At 46.4% G+C, this 27,656-nt stretch overlaps 2 protein-coding genes and 1 pseudogene across 5 annotated transcripts in view; 2 read left to right on the forward strand and 1 right to left on the reverse strand.

The window, feature by feature from the left end:
- The window catches only part of STX5 (syntaxin 5), a 29,582-nt gene extending 19,746 nt beyond the window's left edge, over positions 1–9,836 (forward strand). For all 3 annotated transcript variants that reach the window (XM_053562250.1, XM_053562251.1, XM_053562249.1), the window contains one exon: positions 9,087–9,836. In XM_053562250.1, the coding sequence (XP_053418225.1) occupies positions 9,087–9,246 (160 nt within the window). In that variant the 3' untranslated portion in view covers positions 9,247–9,836. The remainder of the gene's footprint in view (positions 1–9,086) is intronic.
- On the reverse strand, positions 158–281 carry LOC128566214 (uncharacterized; annotated as a pseudogene).
- A 2,783-nt stretch (positions 9,837–12,619) lies between the features above and the next one.
- On the forward strand, positions 12,620–27,653 carry NXF1 (nuclear RNA export factor 1). Of its 2 annotated transcripts, none has more exons than XM_053562236.1 (21): positions 12,620–12,816; positions 14,133–14,316; positions 16,303–16,456; positions 18,805–18,888; positions 18,969–19,073; positions 19,196–19,276; positions 19,379–19,448; positions 19,594–19,682; positions 19,810–19,917; positions 20,078–20,187; positions 21,990–22,026; positions 22,855–22,923; positions 23,001–23,056; positions 23,192–23,299; positions 23,419–23,477; positions 23,589–23,704; positions 24,222–24,276; positions 25,233–25,305; positions 25,786–25,968; positions 27,156–27,216; positions 27,320–27,653. In XM_053562236.1, exons 1-21 carry the CDS (start codon positions 12,789–12,791, stop codon positions 27,356–27,358), a joined length of 1,869 nt encoding a protein of 622 aa, XP_053418211.1. In that variant the 5' UTR covers positions 12,620–12,788; the 3' UTR covers positions 27,359–27,653. The 2 variants fall into 2 exon arrangements, with proteins under 2 accessions (XP_053418211.1, XP_053418212.1); XM_053562237.1 differs by having other exon boundaries at positions 12,623–12,816; positions 24,234–24,276.
- The last annotated feature ends 3 nt before the right edge of the window (positions 27,654–27,656 follow it).

Raw genomic sequence — 27,656 nt, forward strand, 5'->3', positions numbered from 1 at the left:
TCTTTCCCCTACAGCACCTAGCAGAAGACTCTTACCCTATGTTGTTGACCCTGTGAAACTGAGTGAACACCTACATTTGTATAACACAGGTTTCCTACCGCCAGACCACTAAGCAGCCTCATACATATTTTTTTTTTTTTTTTTTTTTTTTTTTCCCCACTGTACGACCCACTTCAGTGCCAGCAGCCTATGGTTAGAGGCCTGGCAATGATTTAGGGCCAGTTTGCTCTGGCATGGGACACTATGACAGGCCCAGTGCAGCCTCATACATTTAATTGGGCAGGTAAAGAAGACTGTTGGAGATTCTGATCCAATAGATGTGAATAGAGTTGGCTTCCAAGAAGCTTAATTTTTTTTTTTTTTTGAGACAGTCTCACTCACTATGTTGCCCTGGGTAGAGGGCTATGGCATCACAGCTCACAACAACCTCAAACTCTTGGGCTTAAGTGATTCTCTTGCCTCAGCCTCCCAAGTAGCTGGTACTACAGGCATCCACCACAACGCCTGGCTATTTGTTGTTGTTGTTGTTGTTGTTGTAATTGTCATTGTTGTTTGATAGGCCTGGGCTCAGTTCGAACCCACCAGCTCTGGAGTATGTGGCTGGTGCCCTAGCTACTGAGCTACAGAAGCCAAGCCGATTTTTTTTTATAGACTCCTTAGGGGGTTCTGATGAACATCTAGGTTTGGGAACCACCGATTAAAATGTTGTTTAGGCCAGGCACATTGGCTAACGCCTGTAATCCTAGCACTCTTGAGAGGCTGAGTCCAGAGGATCACTTGAGGTCAGGAGTTTGGGACCAGGCTGAACACGAGTGAGACCCCATCTCTACCAGAAATAGAAAAGATTAGCCGGAGGTCATGGCTTGCATCTATTATCCCAGCTACTCAGGAAACTGAGGTAGGAGGATCTCTTGAGCCCCAGAGTTTGAGATCACTGTGAGCTATGATGATACCACTGCACTATACCTGGGGTGAGACAGAACAAGACTCTTGTTTCAGAAAAAAAGCTGGATTGGTGGCTCACGCCTGTATTGCTAGCACTCTGGGAGGCTGAGGCCAGTGGATCGCCTGAGGTCAGGCATTTGAGACCAGTCTGAGCAAGAGTGAGAAACCCATATCTACTAAAAATAGGAAAAGTAGACAGGCATGATGAGTGCCTGTAGTCCTAGCTATTCGGAGGCTGAGGCAAAAGAATCTCTTAAGCCAAAGAGTTGAGGATGTTGTGAGTTAAGACAGCATGGCACTCTACTCAGGGTGACTGAGTGAGACTGTCTCAAAAAAAGCCAAACAAATGGTCGGGTACAGTGGCTCACGTCTGTAATCCTAGCACTCTGAGAGGCCAAGGTGGGTGGATTGCCTTAGCTCATGGGTTCAAGACCAGCCGGAGCAAGAGTGAGACTCTGTCTCTAAAAATAGCCCAGGTGTTCTGGTGGGCGCCTGTAGTCCCAGCTACTCAGGAAGCTGAGGGAAGAGAATCACTTGAGACCAAGAGTTTGAGGTTGCTGTAAGCTGTGACACTATAGCACTCTACCAAGGGCAACATAGTGAGACTCTGCCTCAAAAAAAAACAAACAAAAACTTTAGAGTCAGAGTCTTGTTTTGCCCAGGCTAGAGTGCAGTGGTGTGATCATAGCTCATTGCAGCCTCAAATTCCTGGGTTCCATTAATTCACCTGCTTCAGCCTCCCAAGGTGCTGGGACTCCAGGCCTATACCACCATGCCCAGCTGATTATTCTTATTTATTTCTTCTATAGAGACAGGCTCTCACTGTGTTGCCTAAATTGATCTTGAACTCTTGGTCTCAAGCATCCTCCCACCTCAGCCTTCCAAAGTTCTAGGATTCTAGGCATGGGCCACTGTGCCTAACCAAAAGGTTGCTTGTTTATTCATTCATGTGCTATACATTGAGCACCAGCCATTTATAAGGTTCTGTGAGTATAGCTTTCTTGATCTTACAGTCAGAATTTACTGATTCTTAACTGCTTCAACTGAGACCTATGGAAGGTGGGCCATGTTGTTTTGTGAATATCAGAATATTATTAGAGATCCAGTAAAACAGAATTATAAAAGATAATTTGGGTTTTTTCCCCAATGTGTATGTGTTTTAAATAGTTAGAATTAGCCAGGCTCTGTGGCTCATATCTATTATAATCCTAGCACTCTCAGAGGCCAAGGTGGGTGGATTACTTGAGTTCAAAGAATTCAAGATGAGCCTGAGCAAGAGTGAGACCTTTATCTCTAAAAAATAGCTGGGCATTGTGGCAGGTACCTGTAATTCAGGTACTTGGGGGACTGAGGCAAGAAGATTGCATGAGCTCAAGAGTGTGGGGTTGCTATGAGTTGTGATGCCAGGGGACTACCCAGAGTGAGAAAGTGAGACTCTGTCTCAAAAAAATAAAAATAAACAGTTGGGAGCATATATACAATTTTATACACTAGTCTTCTTGAAACAGAGTCCCAAGTATTTTTCAGTGTTGGTATACGTTTGTTCATTGGTTTGGCTAACTGTTGCTGCTGTCCTGCTGGATCTAGAGATAAAAAGGTAAAAAAACATTGTCATCATGGAGCTCACTAGTAGAAGGGAGATAAATTGCCACTAATAGTTCAGTATAATAGGCAGAAAGAGAAGAAAATTAGAGGATTCAGAGCAGGCACCTCCTAGATGGGAGCAAGGGGCCTTCTCAGAAGTGATAACCATGCTAAGATTTGTAGAAGGGGGAATGCCAGCCAAGAAAGGAGAAAGGAAAGGTCATTCCTTGTGAGGAAAAAACAGCACAGAAATGAAAAAGAGCGCCTTAGATTAGGAGTACAGAATTATTTGTTGTGGCTGAGGGCATAAGTAGAAGTATAGCCAGGACACATGACGTGTGCCACAATAGGAAGTTTGGTCTTAGAGTACACAGAAGGAAGTGACTGATGCTGGGTCAGGAGAATGAGGTTTTTTCTGGACATGCTGTGCTCCCTGTTGGACTTCCTGGTACAACCAAGTGGCAAGTCCTTCAGGCATTTAATCTTGGTCTGATGTTCAAAAGAGAGGGTGAGCAACAGATAAGGACTTGGGAGTCAATGGCTTCTTGGTGAAACCATAGGCATAGACCACTGAGGGACAATGAATAAAGTGAGAAAACAGATGACCATGGAGCCAGAGAACATGCAGAAAAGGGAAGGATCTGTCCAGAGCTACTGAGAAATAAGGTTGATGAAGATGAGAGAGAAAGTGTCCTTAGAGGGTAGAGTGGAGGAATTTTTTTCTTTTTTTTGAGACAGACTCAAGCTATTTCCCTGGGTAGAGTGCTATGGCATCGCAGCTCACAGCAACCTCCAACTCTTGGGCTTAAGTGATTCTCTTGCCTCAGCCTCCCTAGTAGCTGGGACTACAGGCGCCTGCCATGACGCCCGGCTATTTTTTTGTTGTTGTTGCAGTTGTCATTGTTGTTTTTAGCTGACCCAGGTCAAGCTTGAACCCGTCAGCCTCAGTGTGTAGCTGGCACCCTACCCACTGAGCTACAAGCACCAAGTCTGGAGTGGAGGAATTTTAAGAAGGAGTTATTTCTCATTGCTGCTGAGAAGTGAAGTGTGGGGTAAGAATGTGTGCAAATTAGGGAGTTAGAATTATTCTAACTGGATCATTGCGAGTAGTTTCAGTTGAATGGCTCAACAACCATTTCACAATAGATTGGTGCAAGAAAAGGATATAAGGAAGTAAAGGAAATTTATAGGCAACCATATACATAATAAAGTAAATTTTGAAAATACGTGATCTTTTGTTTTTTAATTTATTTATTTTATTTATTTATTTTGAGACAGTCTTGCTCTGTTACCCCAGACTAGAGTGCGGTGGTGTCATAGCTAATAGCAACCTCAAACTCCTGGGTTCAAGTGATCCCCTTGCTTCAACCTCCCCAGTAGCTGGGTCTATAGGCACCCACCACTACTCTCAGCTGGTTTTTCTATTTTTAGTAGAGATGGGGTCTCTCTTGCTCAGGCCAGTCTTAAACTCCTGAGCTCAAGCAATCCATCAGCCTCCACCTCCCAGAGTGGCTAGGATTATAGGTTTGAACCTCTGCACCCAGCCAAGATGCAATCTTTTAAATAGGCACATACATTCAAAGTTTGCTCCCTGCTTGTCAGTGGATCTGGGTTTTAGCACTTTCTTTAGAAGTTACTGATTTAAGTCTGGAGCTCTTCAGTGTATAGATTCCTGGACTCTAACCTATAATCTCTGGATGTGAGACCTGAGAATCTGCATTTTTTAGAAAATCAAAAGATGTTTCCTATTTTCTCTAAGGTGTGAAAACTACTGATCTAATTGTTACTCATTTTCCTCCCCATCCTCTCCCATTTTTAATGGAAATACTTAAATTACAGAAAAGTTAGGAGGATAGCGTGATAAGCAATCATACTCCCTTCACCTGCAGTCACCAATTGTTGACATTTTATCACATTTACTTTCTCTCTTTGTCTTTTTTTATTTTTATTGATGGAAAGACTTATAGAATAGAGCCTCTGACCATGGAGGGGGGGAATACAAGTGGAAAGCCCCCTCTCTTTACAAACATCACATTACCCCTAAATACTTTGGCATGCCAAGAATAAGGTATTCTCTTCAATAGCCATGGTATTGTTACCATGCTAAGAAAATTAACAGCAACACTATCCAATACTTAGTCCATATTCAAATTTCCCTAACTGTTAAAGTTTTTAGCTCATTTTTCCTTCAGTTTAATCTTAAGGCAAGATTCATGCATTGTATACAATTGATATGTCTCTTTATTTTTCATGACATTAACTTTTTGTCCAATGTTTCTTCATATATACATTTAAGTTAAATATTTCTGGCATGATAACATATTATTTGGCACTTGACAAGGTTATTCCTTTATTGGTGATGCCAGTTTGGTCACTTGTTTTAAGGTGGTGACCATGAGATTTGGGGTAGTGGGGATTGGCTTCAGGACATCCTCAGGACACCAAAATCCACAGATGCTCAAGTCACTGTTGTAAAATGATGTGATGTTTGTATAACCTTATCCTTTACATCATCTCTGGATTACTTGTAATACCTAATATAATGTAAATGCTAGACAAATAGTTGTTATGGTGTATTGTTTATGGAATAATGACAAAAAAAAGTCTATACGTGCTCAGTACAGCAACCATCCTGATTTCTTCCTTTAGTCTTTTTTTTGTTGTCTAAGCTAGAGTACAGTAGTGATGCCAGTTGGTCACTTATTTAAGCAGTCATAGCTCACTGCAACTTCAAACTCTTGGACTCAAGTGGTTCTCCAGCCTTAGCCTCCCAAATAACCCACATAACCCTCCCAAGTGGTTGCAAGCCACCACTTGGCTAATTTTTTTTTTTTTTCCTTTTTGAGATAGAATCTCATCCTGTCAACCCAGGCTAGTTTTTTTATTTTTAGTAGAGATGGAGTCTCACTCTTGCTCATACTAATCTTGAACTACTGAGCTCAGGCAATCCATCTGCCTCAGCCTCCCAGAATGCTAAGATTATAGGTATGAGCCACCACACCTGGCCAATTTTGAAAATTTTTAATTTTCTTTTGAGAGACAGGATCTTGCTATGTTGTGCAGCCTATTTTTTTTGTTGTTGTTGTTTTGGTTTGGTTTTTGCGCAGCCTGGTTTTAATCTTCTGGCCTCTGGAAGTTTCTGACCTTGGCCTCCCAAAGTGCTGGGATTACAGGTGTGATCCACCATGCTGAAGTATTTTTGAATTACAGTTGGTTGCATCCACACTGTGGAACTTGAGGAAGTGGAGCACCAGCTTCCCACTGTATGATCCTTGCTTGATTGAATCATTTGTTAGATTATATATTACAAAATGGTTATTTTATAATTCTATCCTGTGTTTATTAGTTTGCATTTTTCTGTAAAATAACTTTTTTTTTTTTTTTTGCAGTTTTTGGCCGGGGCTGTTGTTAGATTATATATTACAAAATGGTTATTTTGTAATTCTATCCTGTGTTTATTAGTTTGCATTTTTCTGTAAAATAACTTTATTTTTTTTTGCAGTTTTTGGCCGGGGCTGTGTTTGAACCCACCACCTCCGGCATATGGGACCGGCGCCCTACCTCTTTGAGCCACAGGTGCTGCCCAACTCTTTTTTTTTGAGACTGGAGTCTCATTCTGTTGCCCTGGGGAGCATGCTATGGCATCATAGCTCACCACAACCTCAAACTCCTGGGCTCAAGTGATTCTTTTGCCTCAGCCCCCCTGAGTAGCTGGGACTACAAGCACCTGCCACAATGCCCAGCTGTTTTTTTTTTTTCTTTCAGAGACAGAGTCTTACTATGTTGCCCTCGATAGAGTGCTGTGACATCATAGCTCACAACAACCTCAAACTCTTGGGCATAAGTGATTCTCTTGCCTCAGGCTCCCAAGTAGCTGGGACTATAGGCATCCACCACAATGTCTGGCTATATTTTTGTTGTTGTTGTCACTGTTGTTTAGCAGGCCCAGGCTGAGATGGAACCCGCCAGCCCTGGTGCATGTGGCCAGTGCCCTAACTACTGAGCTTCAGGTGCTGAGCCATGCCCAGCTATTTTTAGAGATGGGGTCTCTCTTGTGCTCAGACTGGTCTTGAACCTGGGAGCTCGGGCAGTCCACCTGCCTTGGCCTCCCAGAGTGCTAGGATTAGAGGTGTGAGCCACCATGCCTGGCAGTATTATTATTATTAAGAGACAGGGTCATACTCTATTGCCCAAGCTAAAAGCAGTGGTGAGATCATAGCTTACTATACCCTCGAATTTCTGGCTCAATCAATCCTCCCACTTCAGCCTCCCGAGTAGGTGGGACTACAGCACACACCACTGTTCTTGGCTAATTTTTCTTTTTTGTCTCTCTTTTTTGTTTTTTTTTTTTTGTGGGGGGTGGGTGGGGTGGAGAGGGATAGCAACAGAGTCTCAATATGTTGCCCAGTCTGGTCTAGAACTCTTGGGCTCAAGCAATCCTCCCTCCTTGGCCTCCCAAAATATTGGAACTACAGGTCTGAGCCACTGCACCTGGCCCATCATTGTTCTTTATAACAATCGGGTTTCCTAAATATGACCATATGGAGCCACTTCAAGTCAGCTGTTACTATGTCTTCTTAACATGACCCCATTACTCTGCTTCAGAAACCCTTTTTTTAAGACTGAATCACTGTGTTGCCCAGGCTAAAGTACTGTTGCCTCAGCTCAGGTCATAGCAACTCAAACTCAAGGATTCAAAGAGATCTTCCTGCCTCGGCTCCTCAGTAGCTGGTACTATAGGCACCTGCCACAATGCCTGGCTACTTCTTTTTTATTTTTAGTAGAGGTAAGGTCTCACTCTTGCTCAGGGTGGTCTTGAACTACTCAGCTCATCCTCCCAGCTAGGCCTCCCAGAGCGCTAGGATTACAGGCATGAATATTCATGGCTGTTGCCAGTCTTGCTAGTTCTTAATGTTTTAGTTTAAACTTTTGTTTGTTTGTTTGTTTTGGGGTTTCTTTGGTCCCACCTTCTCATACTCCCCTTCTGGTCCTCTCACATAAGTTTCATCATCCATCCTTTCTGTTCGGAACTAGCTGCTTATTGCTGATTGCTTTCTACTTTATATTTTTTCTCTCCATATACAGTGTTTTGTCGTCCTCTTCATGCACACTTTCCCCTTTCTCTTTTTCTCAGTCCTCTCCACCTATGCCATTATTTTCTGTTTTATTCACTTCCATTTTCTAATTCTCTTGCTACTTCCTCTCAATAATGCACTAATTGCTGTTTTATCACCGCCAGAGTTTCCTTCTATTAGTTTTGATTCATGGATTCTTTTTTAAAATCTTTTATATCCCAGATTACACTTAAGTTTATTTTTTTTAATGTTTGCTAATTTATTATAAAGCATACAACTCAGGAATGATAAAATGGAAGACACATGTATGTCAAAGTATGGGGAATGGCGCCACAGAGCTTCCATATCCCCTCTGGGCCCACTGTCCTCCCACAACATCAATGTGTTTACCGACTTGGAAGCTCTAAGTTTATCTGCTTTGTTAAGCAAACCCATTCATAATTGCTAATATGAGTTATTCAATATGAAAAAACAGATGTATACTGAGAGATACAATAATAGCCAGAATCTAGGAAACCTGACAATAGTTAGCCTCTCTGACCTGAATAGGGAATTATAGTTCAGGCTTCTGTATTTGAGACACTAAGATGAGCTCGTGATCACTTTTCCCACTTTCCTAGGACCATGGGCTTGTAGCCCCTGCCCTAACCTTCTTTCTCACTTTACAACTGGATTGCCAGGCCCCACTAGATTTTCTGTACCTGGTTCACAAAGGTCTGTTTCTGGGGATATCCTTTGTAAAGACCAGAGATTGTATCTGGTTTTAGGATTGCATATGCAGATTGCCTGGGGAATGTTTTCTTTTTCTTAGTAATCTCTCAAGAGATTTTCCTTCCTCTGAGGGCTTTTTTGTACCCTGGCAAGACACATTCTCTTCTTAATCTAGAGCTTCTCTTATGACCTGACTTGGTGTCCACATCAAGTTTTTCTTTCTTTTTCACTTATAACCAAGATTTCCTGGCTAATAGTTTGTGAACTTTCCCCTACCTTACTACAAATGCAACACATTCACCAGATTAAAAAAGTAAATACTGAAGAACAAAAATTAGATAACATTTTGGAGACTCTTACAGGTTGAAGACTTTTTTTTTTTTTTCAGACAGTATCATTCTGTCACTGTGGGTTGAGTGCTGTGGCATCATCATAGTTCATAGCAACTAGTTGAGGACTTCTGTTTGTTAACTCATTGATGACCACAACCTGAGATGACGTAGGGTTGTTATCTCCATTTTGCCCATGAGAAAAATGGCATTTGAGGTTGAAGGGGCTAATTTAGTAAGCTAGTATGTAGCAGGGCAACACATTTTAGTACCCTTCTAGAGCCTTTTGTATACACAAATACACACAAAATGGGATCATACTGTATATAAATACTTTTTACTCCCACATGTGACCATCTTTCCATGTCAATAAATAGACTTCAACAGCATTCTTTTTAATCCAGTGTCCTTTTGTTTCCTCCTCTCCCGGCCCTATCCCCAGGATCGACGAGAACGTGCTAGGAGCCCAGCTGGATGTTGAGGCCGCCCATTCAGAGATCCTCAAGTACTTCCAGTCAGTCACCTCCAACCGGTGGCTCATGGTCAAAATCTTCCTCATCCTCATTGTCTTCTTCATCATCTTTGTGGTCTTCCTTGCCTGAACCCTATTCACTCTGAGGCACTCCATGGGGGTTTGGAGCCCTCCTGGAAAGGCAGGTGGCCACTTCTGCCACTGAGCCTGTGCAGGGTACTTGGAAGAAAGGCCCTGTTTCCCTGGAACTGCTAGGAATGGCCACTGCCCCAATCTCCCACTCCTTGCCTCGGGCCATCCTGTCCTCCCTCACCACCCTCAGGCCCATGAAACACACACAGTTCTGGATTTCAACTCTTCTGTGAAGTGGCTGGAAGAGAGCAGAGGCCAGCTGGGGGCCAGTAGGGGAGGTTGTCTCCACTAGGAAATTTCTATAAATCCTCCAGCCTGTCTGGAAGGAAACTTTGCAGCAAGGAGAAATGATGCCCTTGCCCCCTTCCTTTGAGTGAGGAGAGGAAGCAAAACTGTCCCAGGGACCAACTTTCCCATCTGGGTTATAACTTGACCTCTTTTCTTCTTCCTCTCTTTTCCATGTGAGGCAGGGGGGCCTGAGCCCTTCAGCTGCTGCCTGCACAACCCTTGACACTGGCTGCTGGTGACTCAATCTGCCAAATATACTGCAGCCCGTTTTCTCCCAATTACAGCAAGACTGTCAGCCTCGCTAGCCATGTCATCATTTCTTGGTGGTTGCGTCGAAGGGCCTAGGCAGCAAGTGGAGTGAGCCCACTGCCCAGTACAAGAACTGAAAGGGTTGGGCTAATGGCTCTCAGGGACCCCACTGCTGACCAAGTCAGCTTTGGGCTCTGTATACACAGCTGCCCCCAAATGGGATAACCCAAGTTCAACAACACCTCATTAGTGTGGAAACTTCCTTGCAAGTGCGGGAGCAGGATCCCATCAGAGTGAGTCCCTGATTGATGGCAACTTTCAAGACTATCTCAAGCGGTGTTTGGACCCATTTCATCTGTATTCTCTAACCAATTGGCCCTAATTTTTCTTTAAGCCAAGTGAGGCAAGAGCTCTGCCTACTGCCAGGAAAAGAAGGGAAAGTGAAGAATTTGTTCCCAGTTCATCTGAGGCTCTTGGTTCCATCTAAGTCCCTCACCAAATCCAAGCCAGTAACAGAAGAGTGGAGGAGAGACCTGCCTGGTATACCCTTTCCCCAGGGAGATTAACATGTTTCTTTGTCCTTCCTGATCAGAACCCACAGATTCACCATTCCGAAGTCACTTGAATCCACCTACCTCACACATACCAAGGGATGTTCAATCTAGAGAACGATTACTGTTCTCCAGAGCTGGTCTTGAGTGGGGGGGGGGGGGGGGCGTGTCTGAGAGAGTCCATAGCTTCAGCATTTTATAATTTCCTATTTCCTTGGTGCCTCTTCAGCAACTGGTCTACAACTACTGGCATCTCTGCCCCATTAACACAGGATGGGTTGGGTCTGTGAAGATAATGCTGGTCAAAGCCCTGACAGATGCCATTTCTTTTTCTTTTTTTTAGAGAGAGTTTCATTTTGTTGCCCTTGGTAGAGTGCTGTGGCGTCACAGCTGACAGCAACCTCCAGCTTTTGGGCTTAGGCAATTCTCTTGCCTCAGCCTCCTGAGTAGCTGGGACTACCATAACGCCCAGCTATTTTTTTGTTGCAGTTTGGCTGGGGTTGGGTTCAAACCCACCCCTCTGGGTACATGGGGTCGGCACCCTACTCGCTGAGCCACAGGCACCGCCCAACAGATGCCATTTCATTTGACTCCCCAACTCTTTTGGGGGGAATGTGTAGAACAAATTTGTTTCACATACATCTGTTGTGTTTCTTTTTAGAGACAGAGCCTCTTTGTTGTCTGGGCTAGAGTGCAGTGCAATCTCACAGCTCACTGCAACCTCAAACTCCTCAGCTGAAGCAATCTTCCTGTCTCGCCACCCCAGTAGCTAGGACCATAGGCGCACACTACTATGCCTGGATAATATTTTTACTTCTTGTAGAGACAGGGTCTACCTATGTTGCCCAGGCTGGTCTTGAACTCTTGGCCTCAAGCATTCTCCATTTCTGCTCCCCCAAATGCTAGGATTTACAGGCAGAAGCCACCCTGCCTGGCCTATTGAGTTTCTACTATTTCCCAAGGCAGGAGACTGAGCCTGTCACAAGCGGAAAAAACCCCATGAATTAATCAAGGTTACTGCGCCCATGGACTTTACATTCTACCAGGTATCCTAAGTCGGCACACATTGTGGAAAATGGGAGATTGCTGCTAAATGTAACTATTTAAAAAATAATACAGGATGGTGTCTGTGGCTCAAAGGGGTAGGGCCCCATATGCCTGAGGTGGCAAGCCCAGCCCCGGCCAAAAACTTGGGGAAAAAAAAAAAATATATATATATATATAAATTACAGGCTGGGCGCCAGCCACACACACAAGGGCTGGCAGGTTCCAGCCTGGCCAGGCCCTGCCAAACAATGACAACTACAACAAAAAAATAGCCAGGCATTGTGGCAGGCACCTATAGTCCCAACTACTTGGGAAGCTAAAGCAAGAGAATTGCTTAAGCCCAGGAGTTTGAGGTTGCTGTGAGCTCTGATAGCACAGCAGTCTACTGAGGGCGACATAAAGACTGTCTTAAAAAAAATACTCATTCCAAAATTTTACAAAATATTCTCTACAGGGCGGCACCTGTGGCTCAGTGAGTAAGGGCGCCGGCCCCATATGCCGAGGGTGGTGGGTTCAAACCCGGCCCCGGCTGAACTGCAACCAAAAAAAAAAAAAAATAGCCGGGCGTTGTGGTGGGCGCCTGTAGTCCCAGCTACTCGGGAGGCTGAGGCAAGAGAATCGCTTAAGCCCAGGAATTGGAGGTTGCTGTGAGCTGTGTGAGGCCACGGCACTCTACGCAGGGCCATAAAGTGAGACTCTGTCTCTACAAAAAAAAATATATATATTCTCTCCATATTGGCCATTCTTTGTAAAATTTTACAATGAATATTTTGTAAATAAAAGTATACTTAGCTACAATCTCCCATTTTCCCTGATGTATCGCGACTTGAGGGACACCCTCTAGTTTTCAGTTGTGCTTATTAACCCATTTTATAGGCAGAGAAAGCCAGGCCTAGGTCTGCAGCTGGGAAAGAACGGAGCTGAAACTTAAAAAAACACTGGCCGATTCCACTTAGGGTTTGTGAGCGATCACCCCCATTCCCAAACTAAGTCTCGAATCCTGGAGAACCCTTCGTACAGTCCCCTTCCCGGTTCAGTTCCGGATGCAGTAGCCTGAACTATTTTACCACTAACTCTGGAGCAACAGAAGGCATCTACAGACCGAAAGCTAGATGCGGGGCCCAAGAGGCCCCGAGGCCCGCCTCGGTGAGCTGGGGCTGGGGCGGAGCGCGGAGGGCCGGGCCCCGCCCCACGCGCAATCAGTGAAAGTGCGCACGCGCCGCGGCCCCGCTCCCTCCCCGCGCTTCTGCCCTAGCCTGGGAACGTCAGCGGCGCGCGACGTGCTTCGCCGCATAAATGCGGTGGCGCCGGGCGTAGGAGCGCTTTGGTTCTGATCTTCTAGGCGTTCAGACGTTTGGCGGCGACGCGGCTCGCGCCTGAGCCTGCCTCCGCTCTTCGCTGTGCCATGGCGGACGAGGGGAAGTCTTACAACGGTCAGCGCGGGTCTTCGGGTCGGGGGCGGGCGATCCGGAGCCCAGGTGGGCGGTGCCAGCCTAGGCCGCAGTCCAGGGGCGTGAGGCCTCTAGGGGCCCGACGTCTGCGGGGAACGGCGCGGCGCGGGGCGGGGCGGGCCGGGCTGGACGCGAGGTGGGCGCCGGAGTTGTTGACTTGGTATCCTGGCTTTGGGAGGACTTGTGGCTCCGAGCAGGTAGCTCAATGATGGGGTGATGAGATGCCTTTGAACTTTGAGGGTGGTTGATACCTGTCAGTTCAGTGTGGCGCCCTGACTCTTCCCTTAATGTGACTCAGTGCCCTGCTCATAGGCTGTGCTGGTGCCCTATTTTTCACTGCGGCCAGTCGATTTTGACCCCACCGGCTTTGCCTTTGGCTTTGGTTTAATAATTGAGATGTTCATATTAGAACTGGGTGTTAGTCCATTGTGGTGGCCAGGAGCTCATGACAACTGAGGTTTGAATCATCAGTTAAACTCTCAGGCCAACTCTTCCACCGTTTCTTGTGGCTAGTAACAGTATCTATTTCTAAGAGTGTGTGTGTTTTAAAACAAATCGTTCTGATCAAGTGGCTGAACCATAGTGGCTGGTACTGCAGAAAGTTCTCAGTGAATGTTAGCTGCACCTTTTTTGCATGTGTTTTTTTGTTTTCCCTAGGCATTTGTTGAGGTTCATTGTTTGCAGAGTACTTGGCATTAGGCAGAACGTTAGTGGATGTTATGGACCTTTTTTAAGAAGCCACTCCTACACAACAGGAGTCAGAAGGTCATATTCCTTGGAGAGCATTCTGGGGCTCATGGTTACCTTGGAGCTGCCACCAAAGCATAAGTCTAAAACTTGTCTCCAGAGTTAAAGGGCATTTCTAGCCAAGGAAATTAAAAGCTCATCAAAAATTTTAGAGTGGCAGTTTGAGAACAAGGAGATCTGCGGCGGAGGCCCTTTAGATTGTTCCTATTTCTAACTGGCATTAGTACTGTATGGACAAATTAAGTCCTCGGGCAGATTTGGGGTGGCTTTCAGAGCTCTAATTTGTGGCCAGTTACACTTTTGGATCTCACCTTTCTACATTATGCCTCTCTTCATAGTTCCAGTTTCAGCTTCAATTTTCAAAAAACTGCACAGTTTTCTAATAACTCTTCCCTGATGCTGCCATCCCACAGAGAGGGTTCCTTCCTCTGGGCAGTCAGAGGAGTTTGCGTGGAGTTGTATCTTTCTAGTACAGAGTGCTAGAAATTGCCACACCAAGGTACCTGGACCCAGTAACCTTTTCAAATTTGTGTTCCTGTCTCCAACTCCAGAGCATGATGACCGTGTTAGTTTCCCTCAAAGAAGGAAGAAAGGCTGGGGTCCTTCCCGGTGGAAATATAGTGAGGGGAACCGTCGATCTGGAAGAGGTGGTTCTGGTATTCGGTCTTCCCGCCTTGAGGAAGATGATGGAGATGTAGCAATGAGTGATGCCCAGGATGGTCCTCGAGTACGATAGTAAGTAACTAATTGGTCTAGTTTAAATTTGGTGACCTGCTGGATTATATGGCCCTTTTAACTATCCATGTCATTTCTCTTCCCACCTGTAAGAGTAAGAAATGCCAGGACAGGTGGACACAGTGGCGCATAACTATAATCCTAGCACTCTGGGAGGCTGAGGAGTGGATTGTGTGAGCTCAGGAATTCCAGATAAGCCTGAGCAAGAGCAAGACCGCGTCTCTACTAAAAATAGAAAAAGTAGCCAGGCGTCATGGTGGGCGCCTGTAGTCCCAGCTGCTCAGGAGGCTGAGGCAAGAGGATCACTTGACCCCAGGAGTTTGAGATTGCTGTGAGCTATGATGCCATGGCATTATCATACCTCACAGCAACCCCAAACTCCTGGGCTTGAGCAGTCCTTTTGATTCACCTTCCCGAGTAGCCTGGACTACAGGGACCCACCACAATGCCCATCTAGTTTTTCAATTTTTAGTAGAGACGGGGGTATCGCTTTTTCCTCAGGCTTGTCTCAAACTCCTGAGCTCGGGCAATCCACCTGCCTGTGCGGAGATTACAGGCGTGAGCCATGGTGCCTGACCCTTTTTTGGAGACAGTCTCACTTTGTCACCCTCAGTAGAGTGCCATGGCATCATAGCTCCCAGCAGCTTAATTCTCTTGCTTCAGTCTCCCAAGTAGCTGGGACTATAGGCATTTGCCACAATACCCAGCTGTTTTTGGAAATGGGGTCAATGCTCAGGCTGGTCTCAAATTTGTGAGCTCAGGTAATCCACCCACCTCGGCCTACCAGAGTGCTGGGATTACAGGTGTAAGTCACTGCACACAGCCACCCCCATTCTCTACTGAAATGCCTTTGTACTTTTGTCAGCCTCAATTGATCATATTTCATTGATGGGTTATTTTTAAGTCTCCTTCACTATCTCTGGTTCCCAGAAATGTATTTATTTTTTATAGAAACCAGATCAATTTGTTTTTGTTTTTAAGACAGAATCTCACTTTGCCATCCTCGGTTGAGTGCCGTGGTGTCATAGCTCCCAGAAACCTCAAAGTCTTGGGTTTAAACAATCCTTTTGCCTCAGCCTCCCAAGTAGCTGGGACTATAGGTCCCAGGCTGCCACAATGCCTAGTTATTTTTTTTTTTTTTTTAATATTTATTTATTTTTTTTGTGGTTTTTGGCTGGGGCTGGGTTTGAACCCGCCACCTCCGGCATATGGGACTGGCGCCCTACTCCTTGAGCCACAGGCGCCGCCCAATGCCTAGTTATTTTTAGATACAGGGTCTCAAACTCCTGAGCTCAGGCAATCCACCCTCCTCAGCCTCCCAGAGTGCTAGGATTACAGATGTGAGCCACCACACCAGGTGAGCAGCAGGGTCTTTTTTTTTTTTTTTTTTTAGAGACAGAGTCTCACTTTATTGCCCTTGGTAGAGTGCCTTGGCGTCACAGCTTACAGCAACCTCCAACTCCTGGGCTTAGGTGATTCTCTTGCCTCAGCCTCCCGAGTAGCTGGGACTACAGGTACCCGCCACAATGCCCAGCTATTTTTTTTTTTTTTTTATTTTGTCTGCAGTTTGGCGGGGGGTGGGGAGGAGCGGGGGGGTCTAACCCGCTACCCTCGGTATATGGGTCCAGTGCCCTACCCACTGAGTTACAGGCGCCACTCAAGCCGCAGGATCTTTTCTTTGTTTTTTGCAGTTTTTGGCTGGGATTGGGTTTGAACCCGCCACCTTCGGCATATGGGGCTAGCGCTCTACTCCTTTGAGACACAGGCGCTGCCCCAAGCCGCAGGATCTTGATCTTGTTCAAACTCCTGAGCTCAAGCAGTCTTCCCGCCTCAGCTTCCCACAGTGCTAGGTTTGGTTACAGGTTTGAGTCACTGTTCCTGGCCCAGGTTGGTAAGTGTTAGTTGTAGTCCTACTGACAGCACAGTAAGGTCTTAGAGAAGACTTTCCTAGCATTTATGGCCACCTTGTTCTCTTTTTCCTCACAGCAACCCCTATGCCACCCGACCTAACCGTCGAGGCGATACTTGGCATGATCGAGATCGCATTCATGTTACTGTGCGGAGAGACAGAGCTCCTCCAGAGAGAGCAGGGGCTGGCACAAGCCAGGATGGGCCCTCCAAGAACTGGTTCAAGATTACAGTGAGTACTTTGGGAAGGTAGATGGTGCAATGGGAAGAGGGTAGTTGGCTCAGAGTAAAAGTGTCTACATCTTATTCCATGAAAATCAGTCTTCTCAGCTGTTTATAATCCGGTATCTATTGTTTCTCCTAAGAATTGGTATCTTACAATACCTAAAAACAGGCTTAGAGAAAGATGTAGAAGGGGATAAGCAGGATGGAGCAGAAGGGAATGTATTCATTTGGCTCAAGTAGAGTGTGGAGCTTATAGTTCCTGGAGTTCTCTGAGGAGCATTCAAGGTATAAATAACATCTTGGAATTTTTTTTTAATCTATTTATTAACATCTTGGAATTTTTGTTTATTTATTATTATTTTTTTTATTTTTTTTTTGTAGAGACAGAGTCTCACTGTACCGCCCTCGGGTAGAGTGCCGTGGCGTCACATGGCTCACAGCAACCTCTAACTCTTGGGCTTACGCGATTCTCTTGCCTCAGCCTCCCGAGCAGCTGGGACTACAGGCGCCCGCCACAACGCCCGGCTATTTTTTTGTTGCAGTTTGGCCGGGGCTGGGTTTGAACCCGCCACCCTTGGCATATGGGGCCGGTGCCCTGCTCACTGAGCCACAGGCGCCGCCCGTTTATTTATTATTTTTTAGACATGAGGTCTTAACTCTATTGCCCATGTTGGAGTGCAGTGATATGCTTATAACTCACTGTAAACTTGAATTCCTGGCCTCAAGTGATCTTCCCACCTAAGCCTCCCCCCAAGCAGCTAGGACTGTAGGCATATGACACCAAACCTGGATAATTTTTATTTTATTTTATTTTAGGAGATAGGGTCTTGCTATATTGTCTAGGCTGGTCTGGAACTCACCATGTTGCTCAGGCTGGTCTTGAATTCCTGGAACTCTAGTAATTGCCTGCCATCTCAGCCTCCCAAAAGTGCTGGGATTATAGGTGTAACCCACCACACCTGTCCATCTTGGAATTTTGAGGATAAAAAATTTTGACTGTTTTAAGGAATAATAAGTGTAAGGGGACAGAAAGGAGGTTAAGGAGTCTACAAGTATCTCAAGCAGAAAACCTATGACTTTTCCTCTTTTCAGAAAATCTTTTTTTTTTTTTTTTCTTTTTAAAAAAGTCTCCTTCTGTTGCACAGGCTACAGTGCAGTTGTATTATCATAGTTTACTATAACCTCCAACTGCTGGCTCAAGTGATCCTCTGCCTCAGCCTCCTGAACAGCTGCAAGTACAAGCACACGCTACCACCCTAGCTAATCTCTTTTTTTTTTTTTAAATTTTGCTTTCAATTTCAACTGGCTTTCACTCATCTTAGTTTGAAATGTGTTTTGTTTTTGTTTTTGTTTTTTTCTTTTCTTCCTTTAGCGATTCTCTTGCCCTTTGCCTCCCAAGTAGCTGGGACTACAGGCACCCGCCACAACGCCCAGCTTTTTTTGGTAGAGACGAGGTCTCACTCTGGCTAATGCTGATCTTGAACCTCTGAGCTCAGGCAATCCACCGGCCTCAGCCTCCCACAACAGTAGGACTACAGGCGTGAGCCACCATGCCCAGCATCTTTTTTTTTTTTTTTAGAGACAGACTTTCACTTTGTTGCCCTCGGTAGAGTGCCATAGCATCACAGCTCACAGCAACCTCCAGTTCTTGGGCTTAGGCGATTCTCTTGCCTCACCCTCCCGAGGAGCTGGGACTACAGGCACCCACCACAACACCTGGCTATTTTTTTGTTGCAGTTTGGCCAGGGCCAGGTTCAAACACACCACCCTCCGTATAAGGGTCTGGCACCCTACTCACTGAGCCACAGGCACCACCCTTAATTTTTTTTTTTTTTTTTTGAGACAGAGTCTAAGTATGTTGCCCTTGGTAGAGTACCATGGCATCACAGCTCACAGCAACCTCCAACTCTTGGGCTTAAGCGATTTCTCTTGTCTCAGCCTCCCAAGTAGCTGGGACTACAGGTGCCCGCCACAACACCCGACTATTTTTTGGTTGCAGTTGTCATTGTTGTTTAGCTGGCCTGAGCTGGGTTCCAGCCCACCAGCCTCGGTGTATGTGGCTGGTGCCATAACCACTATGGCACTGAGCCTAATCTTAAAATCTTTTTGTAGAGATAGGGTCTTGCTATGTTCAGCCCAGGTTCATCTTGAACTCTTGGCCACAAGCAGTCTTACTAACTCAACCTTCTAAAGTGCTGGGATTGAAGGCATAAGCCACTGCAGCCAATCGCCTCTTTAGAATCTTTTAAAGTTTAATAGAAGGTATAAAAGGAACACTATATTGGAACTGCTGTTCACCCTCAGTTACATATTGTTCCCTTCTTTTTTTTTTTCTTTTATTCTTCTCATTTTTAGATTCCTTATGGCAGAAAGTATGACAAAGCATGGCTCCTGAGCATGATTCAGAGCAAGTGCAGTGTCCCGTTCACCCCCATTGAGGTAAGACAAGGCCTGAGTGGCTAGCTGGCTGAGGAAGGGACTCTGGGCTCCAAGTGTTATGCTTTTGTTTCTGCTTACAGTTTCACTATGAGAACACACGGGCCCAGTTTTTTGTTGAGGATGCCAGCACTGCCTCTGCATTGAAGGCTGTCAACTATAAGATTTTGGATCGGGAGAACCGAAGGGTGTGTGTAAAGGGCCTGCCTTGGCTGGAGATGGGGATTGGTTTCACAGAGCATGGACTGGGTCTTGTTTCTAGGCCTTAGGCATCCCTGAGTTGACTGTGACTTTTGTGTCTTCCCTCCAGATATCTATCATCATCAACCCCTCTACTCCGCCCCCCACTGTACTGAATGAATTGAAGCCAGAACAAATAGAGCAGCTAAAGGTGAGGCGAGCTCAACTAAGATATGTTGCTAACCCATTCTTACCACTTCTCTTACACCTACACACAACCTCAGCTACCATAAACTATTTTCTTCCTCTGTAGCTAATCATGAGCAAACGATACGATGGCTCCCAACAAGCACTTGACCTCAAGGGCCTCCGTTCAGACCCAGGTATGGATGATAGCAATAATTATCAGATAGGTGGAGACAGAGGGGGAAGTGCCAAGGAGAGGAAGTATGAGGATGGTTTAGTACTAACCCTGGCCTGGGTAAGTACTCTCAGGCTTCCCTTTTCTTTCTTTTCTACTTCCTAAAGATTTGGTGGCCCAGAACATTGATGTTGTCCTGAATCGTAGGAGCTGTATGGCAGCCACCTTGCGGATCATCGAAGAAAACATCCCTGAGGTAAGACCTCAGGCCCGATAATGGACATGAGGAAAAGGGTTGGGATAGATAGGATAGGACTGGGAGACAGATTTGTTTGTGGTCTACTCACTGGTGGTGCTTCCTCTAAACCCTTTTCTCCCCACAGCTATTGTCCTTGAACTTGAGCAACAACAGGCTGTACAAGCTAGATGACATGTCCAGCATTGTGCAGAAGGCACCCAACCTAAAGATTCTAAACCTCTCTGGAAATGAAGTGAGACATGACCACCTAGCTCTGGTTTCCAAGGGGGTGGGGAGAGCTTGCCTGGTGATGGCAAGAGGCGAGAGTGAGGACTCAGAGATGGGGGTAGGGATTGAGAGTGTAGGGTTCCCACTGACTCTCTTCACCAATGCCTTTTTCCCACTCTTTGTAGTTGAAGTCCGAGCGGGAATTGGACAAGGTAAAAGGGCTAAAGCTAGAAGAGCTATGGCTTGACGGAAACCCCCTGTGTGATACCTTCCGAGACCAGTCCACATACATTAGGTCAGTTGTAGCCTCTGTCTCCCCTCCTGGGGACCTTCACCCCCTGGGAGGCTGAGCTAATGCACCCTGACCAGTGCCCGTCTGCAGGAGATTTGCAGCCTTGAGCTGGAACCACCTATCTTTTGGGAAGATCATGTGCTCCTCCTTATGGTCTGTCTGTGTCTCCCAGCTTTTACCTGAGATCTCCTCTCCTTTCTTCTGACTGGACTACTTGCTGGTTCTGTGGTCTTTCTCCTTCCTCTGGAACACAGCCTTTTCTAGAATCTCCCTACCCTACTGTTCCAGGAAGGGCATCTCCCCTTTTTTACTCTAACAAGGGGTTGTTTTATATGCCCCATATGTGGGGTTGCCTTGTGCTAAGAGCCTGGTTCTTGGGCTGAGAAAGCCCTCCCTACCTGGGACTTCTTGTGAGATGAGCCTTCTCTTCATTGTACTGTGATGGCTCCTCTTGCCTTTGTGCCAAGAGGGGCCCTTTCCTCATGATGTACTTGCCCAAGGCTGTTGCCTGGGCTTTTCCACTCATGCTGAGGTTGAGGCCTCCTGGGGGCTGGTGCCATGCAATCTGTCTCTCTTGCTCAGTGCTATGATCTGGGCCCTCCCTGGAGAAGAAACCTGGGTTCCCCAATACATGTGACAAGAGCCGGGGCCCTGCCAGCAGGCGCGGGAGTTCCAAGGCAGGTACTGGGCGTGGAGGCCACGGGGGCATAGGCTACTAAGGAGACAGAGAACTGACCCTCTTGGGGGCACTGCCCCTCCCTCACTCACACTTCACATCACCCTGTTTGGCCCCAGAGGATGGCTGGTTAGCCAGAGACGGGTAAGATTCCTCAGGGAAGGAACAACCTAAGACAGGCACAGTCGCAGAGGGGCCATCAGGAGAGAACTTGGGGGCCAACAGAGGTGGGGCATAGACCCTCACCCCCCCAACTTTGCAGGGGCCTGAACCCTCACCCCTTCTGAGGGAGGTCTCCTGCCCCCAAGGCTGCTTTGCTTCCCACGCCCAGCTCAGATTGGGACCCAGGTAGCAGACAGACCTGGCCAGCAGCAACTGCCCACTCACCACAGCAAGGATTTGTTCTCCATTTCTACCTTGGACCACAGGGGCAGGGCAGTGAAGGAAAGGGCTGTGTCAGGGTGTCCTTCTCCCTTATTTCCCTTGTTTTTCTAAATGCTTCCTTGCCTTGTAGTTCTCTTTCTTTGCTTTCTCTTTTCCTTTCAACTCCCATATATCTCCCCCATGTCTCCTTTCCCCTGCCCCCTCCTATCTTTTTTCTCTTTCTCTTCTTTTCCTTTCTTTTTCTTTTGCTTCTCCTCTTCCTAAGCCCCACCTTGCTCATCTCCCTGCCCCAATATCCTGTGCCATCCTTGTGGTGTGTTCTGGTCTTGGCCAAGGCCAGACCGGGCAGAACTGATGGATACCTGGTGAGGCAGCGGAGCCCCTGGGCTCCCACCCCATTCCCTCCTCCCGGGGCTGCACAGGTGAGTAGGTGGAAGGTAAGGGGGGCAGGAAGGGGAAGGACGTCCTGGGCTTAAAGCCTGGGCTGCGAGTGTTGCTCCTTGCAGCACTCGGGGTCAGTCAGAGAGAAAAAGAGACAGTCAGCCTCCAAGGCAATCCAAGTCTGGGTGCCCCTGGTGAGGTGGGGAGTGGGGGCCATTTTTCCTTGAGCACATGCTGGGGAGGAATAGGGGGATGAGCAGGATGGGATGGGTTGTCCCTCGGGTGTTGGTGTATTTGCTCTTAGAGCAGACCAGGAGGCACGGTGGCTCTGAAACATCACTTACTTCTGTCCTGTTCTTGACAGCGCCATTCGTGAACGATTTCCTAAATTATTACGCCTGGTAAGTCCATAACTTTTTCATTCTCTTCTAACAAGCATCTCCCACTCTTAGGTTCTTTCTTTTTTTTTTTTTTTTTTTTAAGACAGGAAAAAATAAAAAAGGTTTACAGCAACCTCAAACTTTTAGTCTTAAGCGATTCTCTTGCCTCAGCCTCCCAGTAGCTGGGACTGCAGGCGCCCACCACAACTCCCGGCTATGTTTTTGTTGCAGTTGTCACTGTTTAGCTGGCCAGGCCGGGTTCGAACCTGCCACCTTAGGTGTATGTGTCTGGCACTGTAACCACTGTGGTACGGGTGCCGAGCCTCCACTCTCAGATTCTTGCGTAACTTTTTTTTTTGAGACGGAGTCTCACTTTGTCGTCCTCAGTAGAGTGCTATGGCATCATAGCTCACAGCAACCTCAAACTCTTGGGCTTAAGCGATTTTCTTGCCTCAGTCTCCCAAGTAGCTGGGACAATAGGCACCCGCCACAATGCCTGGCTATTTTTAGAGGCAGGGTCTCGCTCTTGCTCAGGCTGGTCTGGAACCTGTGGGCTTGGGCAATCCACCTGTCTCTGCCTCCCAAAGTGCTAGGATTACAGGCGTGAGCTACTGTGCCCAGTCTGTGTTAACTTTTTTATGTAACCATTAACTTGGGGATTTGAGTCCCTTTGAGAATGTAATAAAGGCTGTATAATTCATCTTCCCAGAAAAATGCTTATAGGCAAAAATTGTAGACAATTTTCATGCCTCTTTTATACTTCTGACTTTTTGTTTTTAGATTTTCAGTCTACTTATTCATCCAGCCTTTTCCTCTGGTTTACAGTTAGCTTTCACTTCCTTTCCACAGGATAGCCATGAGTTACCCCCGCCAATTGCCTTTGATGTTGAAGCCCCCACCACGTTACCACCCTGCAAGGTGAGAAAGGGACATAGTTAGAACTTTTGTGTGGGGAAAGTGCTGTTTCCATGGTCCTAATATCTGTTTGATTCCAGGGAAGCTATTTTGGAACAGAGAACCTGAAGAGTCTAGTCCTGCATTTCCTACAGCAGTAAGTATCCCGGGCCCCTGAGGCTATGAAGAAGTGGGCTGAGCTAGGCACAGCTCATTCTTGGAAGCTACTGGGCTTCCAAGTTTGTGGCTCCAAACTGCAGAACTCAGACTTTCCCTTTTGTTCTCCCCATAGGTACTATGCAATTTATGACTCTGGAGACCGGCAGGGGCTCCTAGATGCCTACCATGATGGGGCTTGCTGTTCCCTTAGCATTCCGTTCATTCCCCAGAATCCTGCCCGGTGTGTATCATATTCCAGAACCTACCCAGGATCACAGAGTTTCCTAGCAGATACATGGCAGCACTTCTTAGCAACCACGCTACCGTGACCACCACTTACATTTCCTTTTACTTCCCTAGAAGCACTTTGGCCAAGTACTTCAAGGACAGCAGAAATGTGAAGAAGCTTAAAGACCCTAGTAAGTGTGTGATGTGAGCAAAACAGAATGGGAGAAGGGGAAGGGATGGAATCAGTCATAGAGCTCAGGATTGTGTGGCAGACCCCAGCTTGCTTTCTCCTCTGCCCACAGCCTTGCGGTTCCGGCTGCTGAAGCATACACGTCTCAATGTTGTCGCTTTCCTCAATGAATTGCCCAAAACCCAGCACGACGTTAATTCCTTTGTGGTAGACATAAGCGCCCAGACAGTAAGTACCTATTTCTGGCCTGATAGGAGCCTAGAATCAGGGTGAGGGGTGGTACTTAAGAGGCAGGGATGAGGGGCTGGCATGGTGGCTTACACATGTAATCCTAGCACTCTGGGAGGCCAAGGCAGGAGAATCACTTGAGCTTAGGATTTTGAGACCAGCCTAAACAAGAGCAAGACCCCATCTCTACTAAAAATAGAAAAATTAGCCAGGCATTGTGGTGGGGACCTATAATCCCAGCTACTTGGAAGCCTGAGGCAGAAGGATCGCTTGAACCCAGGAGTTTGAGGTTGCTGAATTATGATGACTCTATGGCACTCTACCCAGGGTGACAGAGCAAGACTGTCTCCAAAAAACAAAAGGCTCAGCACCTGTAGCTCAGTGAGTAGGACACCGGCCACATACACCAAAGCTGGTGGGTTCAATCCTGGCCGGGGCCTGCTAACCATCAGTGACAACTGAAACCAAAAAATAGACAGGCATTGTGGCAGCTACCCATAGTTTATACCTAGTGTTGCTTCTCTTTCAGAGCACATTGCTGTGTTTTTCTGTCAACGGGGTCTTCAAGGAAGGTGAGAATCTTTTGAGTCCTATGTTTGTAGTATGGTCCCTTCCCCTGGTTCTGTGGGTGTGGGTCTGTGGGCAAGTTACATCATCTCTGAGCCTCAGATTCTTTATTTACAGGAAAAGATTCTTTACTTACAAGATTAGATTAGTTAATAGCGATCTCGTAGTGGTGCTGTAAAAAGTAAATGAAGTAACGTATATAATCCTTGACCTGGGTCCTAGCACACAAGTGCCCTATCATTGGGTTAATAGTTATTAACTAGGCCAGGCATGGTGGCTCATGTCTGTAATCCTAGCACTGTGGGAGGCCGAAGCAGATGGATTGCTTGAGCTCACAAGTTCAAGACCAGCCTGAGCGGGCGGCGCCTGTGGCTCAGTTGGTAGGGCGCAGGGCCCATATACCGAGGGTGGCGGGTTCAAACCCGGCCCTGGCTGAACTGCAACCAAAAAATAGCCGGGCGTTGTGGCGGGCACCTGTAGTCCCAGCTACTTGGGAGGCTGAGGCAAGAGAATCGCTAAAGCCCAGGAGTTGGAGGTTGCTGTGAGCTGTGTGATGCCATGGCACTCTACCGAGGGCCATAAAGTGAGACTCTGTCTCTACAAAAAAAAAAAAAGACCAGCCTGAGCAAAAACAAGACCTTATCTCTACTAAAAATAGAAAAACTGAGGCAAGAATATCGCTTGAGCCTGAGTTGGAGGTTGCTGTGAGCTATGATGCCACAGCAATCTACCCAGGGCAACAGCTTGAGATTCTGTCTCAAAAAAGAAAGTAGTTATTAACTATTACTGTCCTGACCCTTCCTTCATCCACCTCTGTGCCCCTTACAAATGTGATCGCCCCTGCCTGAAAAAACCCACTTGGGTGTTTTATTTTATCAAACAAGAGCATGATTCAAGAAGATGTTTATAAGCATAAAGCATGAGCAACTCTAAGGGATCATTGCTCTTGTTCTCATTGCAGTGGACGGAAAGTCTCGGGATTCTTTGCGAGCCTTCACCCGGACGTTCATTGCTATTCCTGCCAGCAATTCAGGGTTAGTGTTCTGCTTACCATGTTGAGTGCCATGGCCAGCAGTGTGGTAACTGGAGGGCAGAGTCAGTCCTTGGGGTACTTTCACAAAGGCAACAGGAATCACATAGATAAGAGCTTGGCTCTGGAGTTGAACCATGTGGGTTTTCGTGCTCACTCCTCCACTTCTAGCTGCAGACAGGCTTCCTCGTCCGAAAATTTGTATTAGAATATTCATTTCTTAAGTTGGTTTTGAAGATAAATAAAAGATAAAAAGGGCTAAAAACTGTCCATGGGTTGAGGGAGAATGTATAACTTAATGTGTTTGGTAGACAACCCTTCCAAACACGGAGTTTGTAGGAAGGGGTAAATGATAAGTAATAGAGGGAGAAGGGAACGTGCGCGTATTGAAAGAATCTGAGTGTCAGTCATCAGTGAGAATTGGAATGATGTTTGGAAGATGAGGTTATCTGTCCAGCTGTTCAAGGTGCTCTTTATCCCCAAGGCTATGTATTGTAAACGATGAACTCTTTGTGAGGAACGCCAGCTCTGAAGAGATCCAAAGAGCCTTTGCCATGCCCGCACCCACGCCTTCGTCCAGCCCAGTGCCCACCCTCTCCCCGGAGCAGCAGGAAATGTTGCAGGCATTCTCTACCCAGTCTGGAATGAACCTTGAGTGGTCCCAGAAGTGAGTACTGGGCATGTGTAGGATAGGGATGAACTGAGGTGGAGCTGGTAGTGAATAATGAGCACTATAATTTTGAAAGCCAGACTTTTTTTGTTGCTTAAAAAGAAAAAGTCTAGGCTCAGCCACATACACTGAGGCTGGCAGGTTCGAACCCAGCCCAGGCCAGCTAAAACAATGACAGCTGCGACAACAACAAAAATAGCCAGGCATTGTGGCAGGTGCCTGTAGTCCCAGCTACTTGGGAGGCTGCAGCAAGAGAATCACTTAAGCCCAAGAGTATGAGGTTGCTGTGGAGCTATGATGCCATGGCACTTTACCAAGGGGAGACAATGTGAGACTCTGTCTTTAAAAAAAAAACAAAAAAAACTTTTGTAACAACCTGGATGGAACTGACACCATCCTCCTAAGTGAAATATCATAGGAATGGAAAAACAGACACCATGTGTACTCACTTTTTAAATTGGAACTAAATGATCAACATGTATGCGTACATATGGAAGTAAAATTCAATGGAAATCAAGCAGGTGGGAGGGAACAGAGAGGAGAGATAAATTCACACTTAATGGGTACAATGCACACTGTCTAGGGAATGGACACACTTATTACCTTGACTCAAACTGTACAAAAGTAATGCATGTAACCAAAAGGTTTGAATTCTGTAACATTCTGAAATTTAAGAAAATAATAAATATAAAACATTCCTTATATTTGATGGACAATTGGAATTTTTACTATTTTTTGTTTGTATAAATAGTATAAGGGTATGTAAGAATGTATACAGTTGTTGGCTGGGGAGGTAGTTCACACCTATAATCCTAGCACTCTGGAAGACCAAGGTGGTTGGATCGCTTGAGCTCAGGAGTTGGAGAGCAGCCTGAACAAGAACAAGACCACATCACTACAAAAAGAAAAAATAGGCCAGGTTTTGAGGTGGGCATCTGTAGTCCCAGCTACTCAGGAGGCTGAAGCAGGAAGATCGCTTGAGCCCAAGAATTTTAGGTTGCTGTGAGCTGTAATGACCTCATGGCACTCAACCCAAGGGCAAAAGTAAGACTCTATTTCAAAACAAAAAGAAAAAGAGTGTATACAATTGTTGGCAGCCTTGGGTGAATGTGTCTCAGAATGGATTTTGAAGTGGCATTTAGTGAATGGTTCTTGTGGAGCTACTTGTTGTTTCCCCACTCCAGGTGCCTTCAGGACAACAACTGGGACTACACCAGATCTGCCCAGGTCTTCACTCATCTCAAGGTAAAGTTTAAAAATACAGTGGAAAAAGAGGGCTCTGCACCTTCAAGAGGATTGAGTCCGTGTGGGGAGTTGCCTCCCTCTACTGACCTTTCATTTTCTCCAGGCCAAGGGCGAGATCCCAGAAGTGGCATTCATGAAGTGACCCATGTCATGCCCCGGAAGACGGCCCCCTGTAAATAGCTCTTGGATATTATGATCATCTATCCTCTCCTCCTGTCCGGCCTGAGGCCACGCTGTGACTGACCGAGGAGGGAGAGCTGCTGGATCCCTCTCCTCACCTGCCTTCCGGAAGACTTCCGGAAGATTGAGCCTCACTGGTGCCTGGAAGCCAAAGGTTACTTTGTAGAACGGACACTAAACTACCCGAAGGACTTAGGTGCTTTGTGTACTTATCCCCAGGATCCTCCATACTTTTTAAGATAAAGAGTGACATTGTATTT

The sequence above is a fragment of the Nycticebus coucang genome, chromosome 14, assembly GCF_027406575.1.
Source record: "Nycticebus coucang isolate mNycCou1 chromosome 14, mNycCou1.pri, whole genome shotgun sequence".
NCBI classification, from domain to species: domain Eukaryota; kingdom Metazoa; phylum Chordata; class Mammalia; order Primates; family Lorisidae; genus Nycticebus; species Nycticebus coucang.

Coding starts and splice junctions, on each gene's coding strand:
- NXF1 (XM_053562236.1), top strand. CDS start 12,789: ATGGCGGACGAGGGGAAGTCTTACAACG. Junction 16,457..18,804: donor AGAACTGGTTCAAGATTACA/GTGAGTACTTTG, acceptor TCTCATTTTTAG/ATTCCTTATGGCAGAAAGTA. Junction 25,306..25,785: donor ATTCCTGCCAGCAATTCAGG/GTTAGTGTTCTG, acceptor TTTATCCCCAAG/GCTATGTATTGTAAACGATG.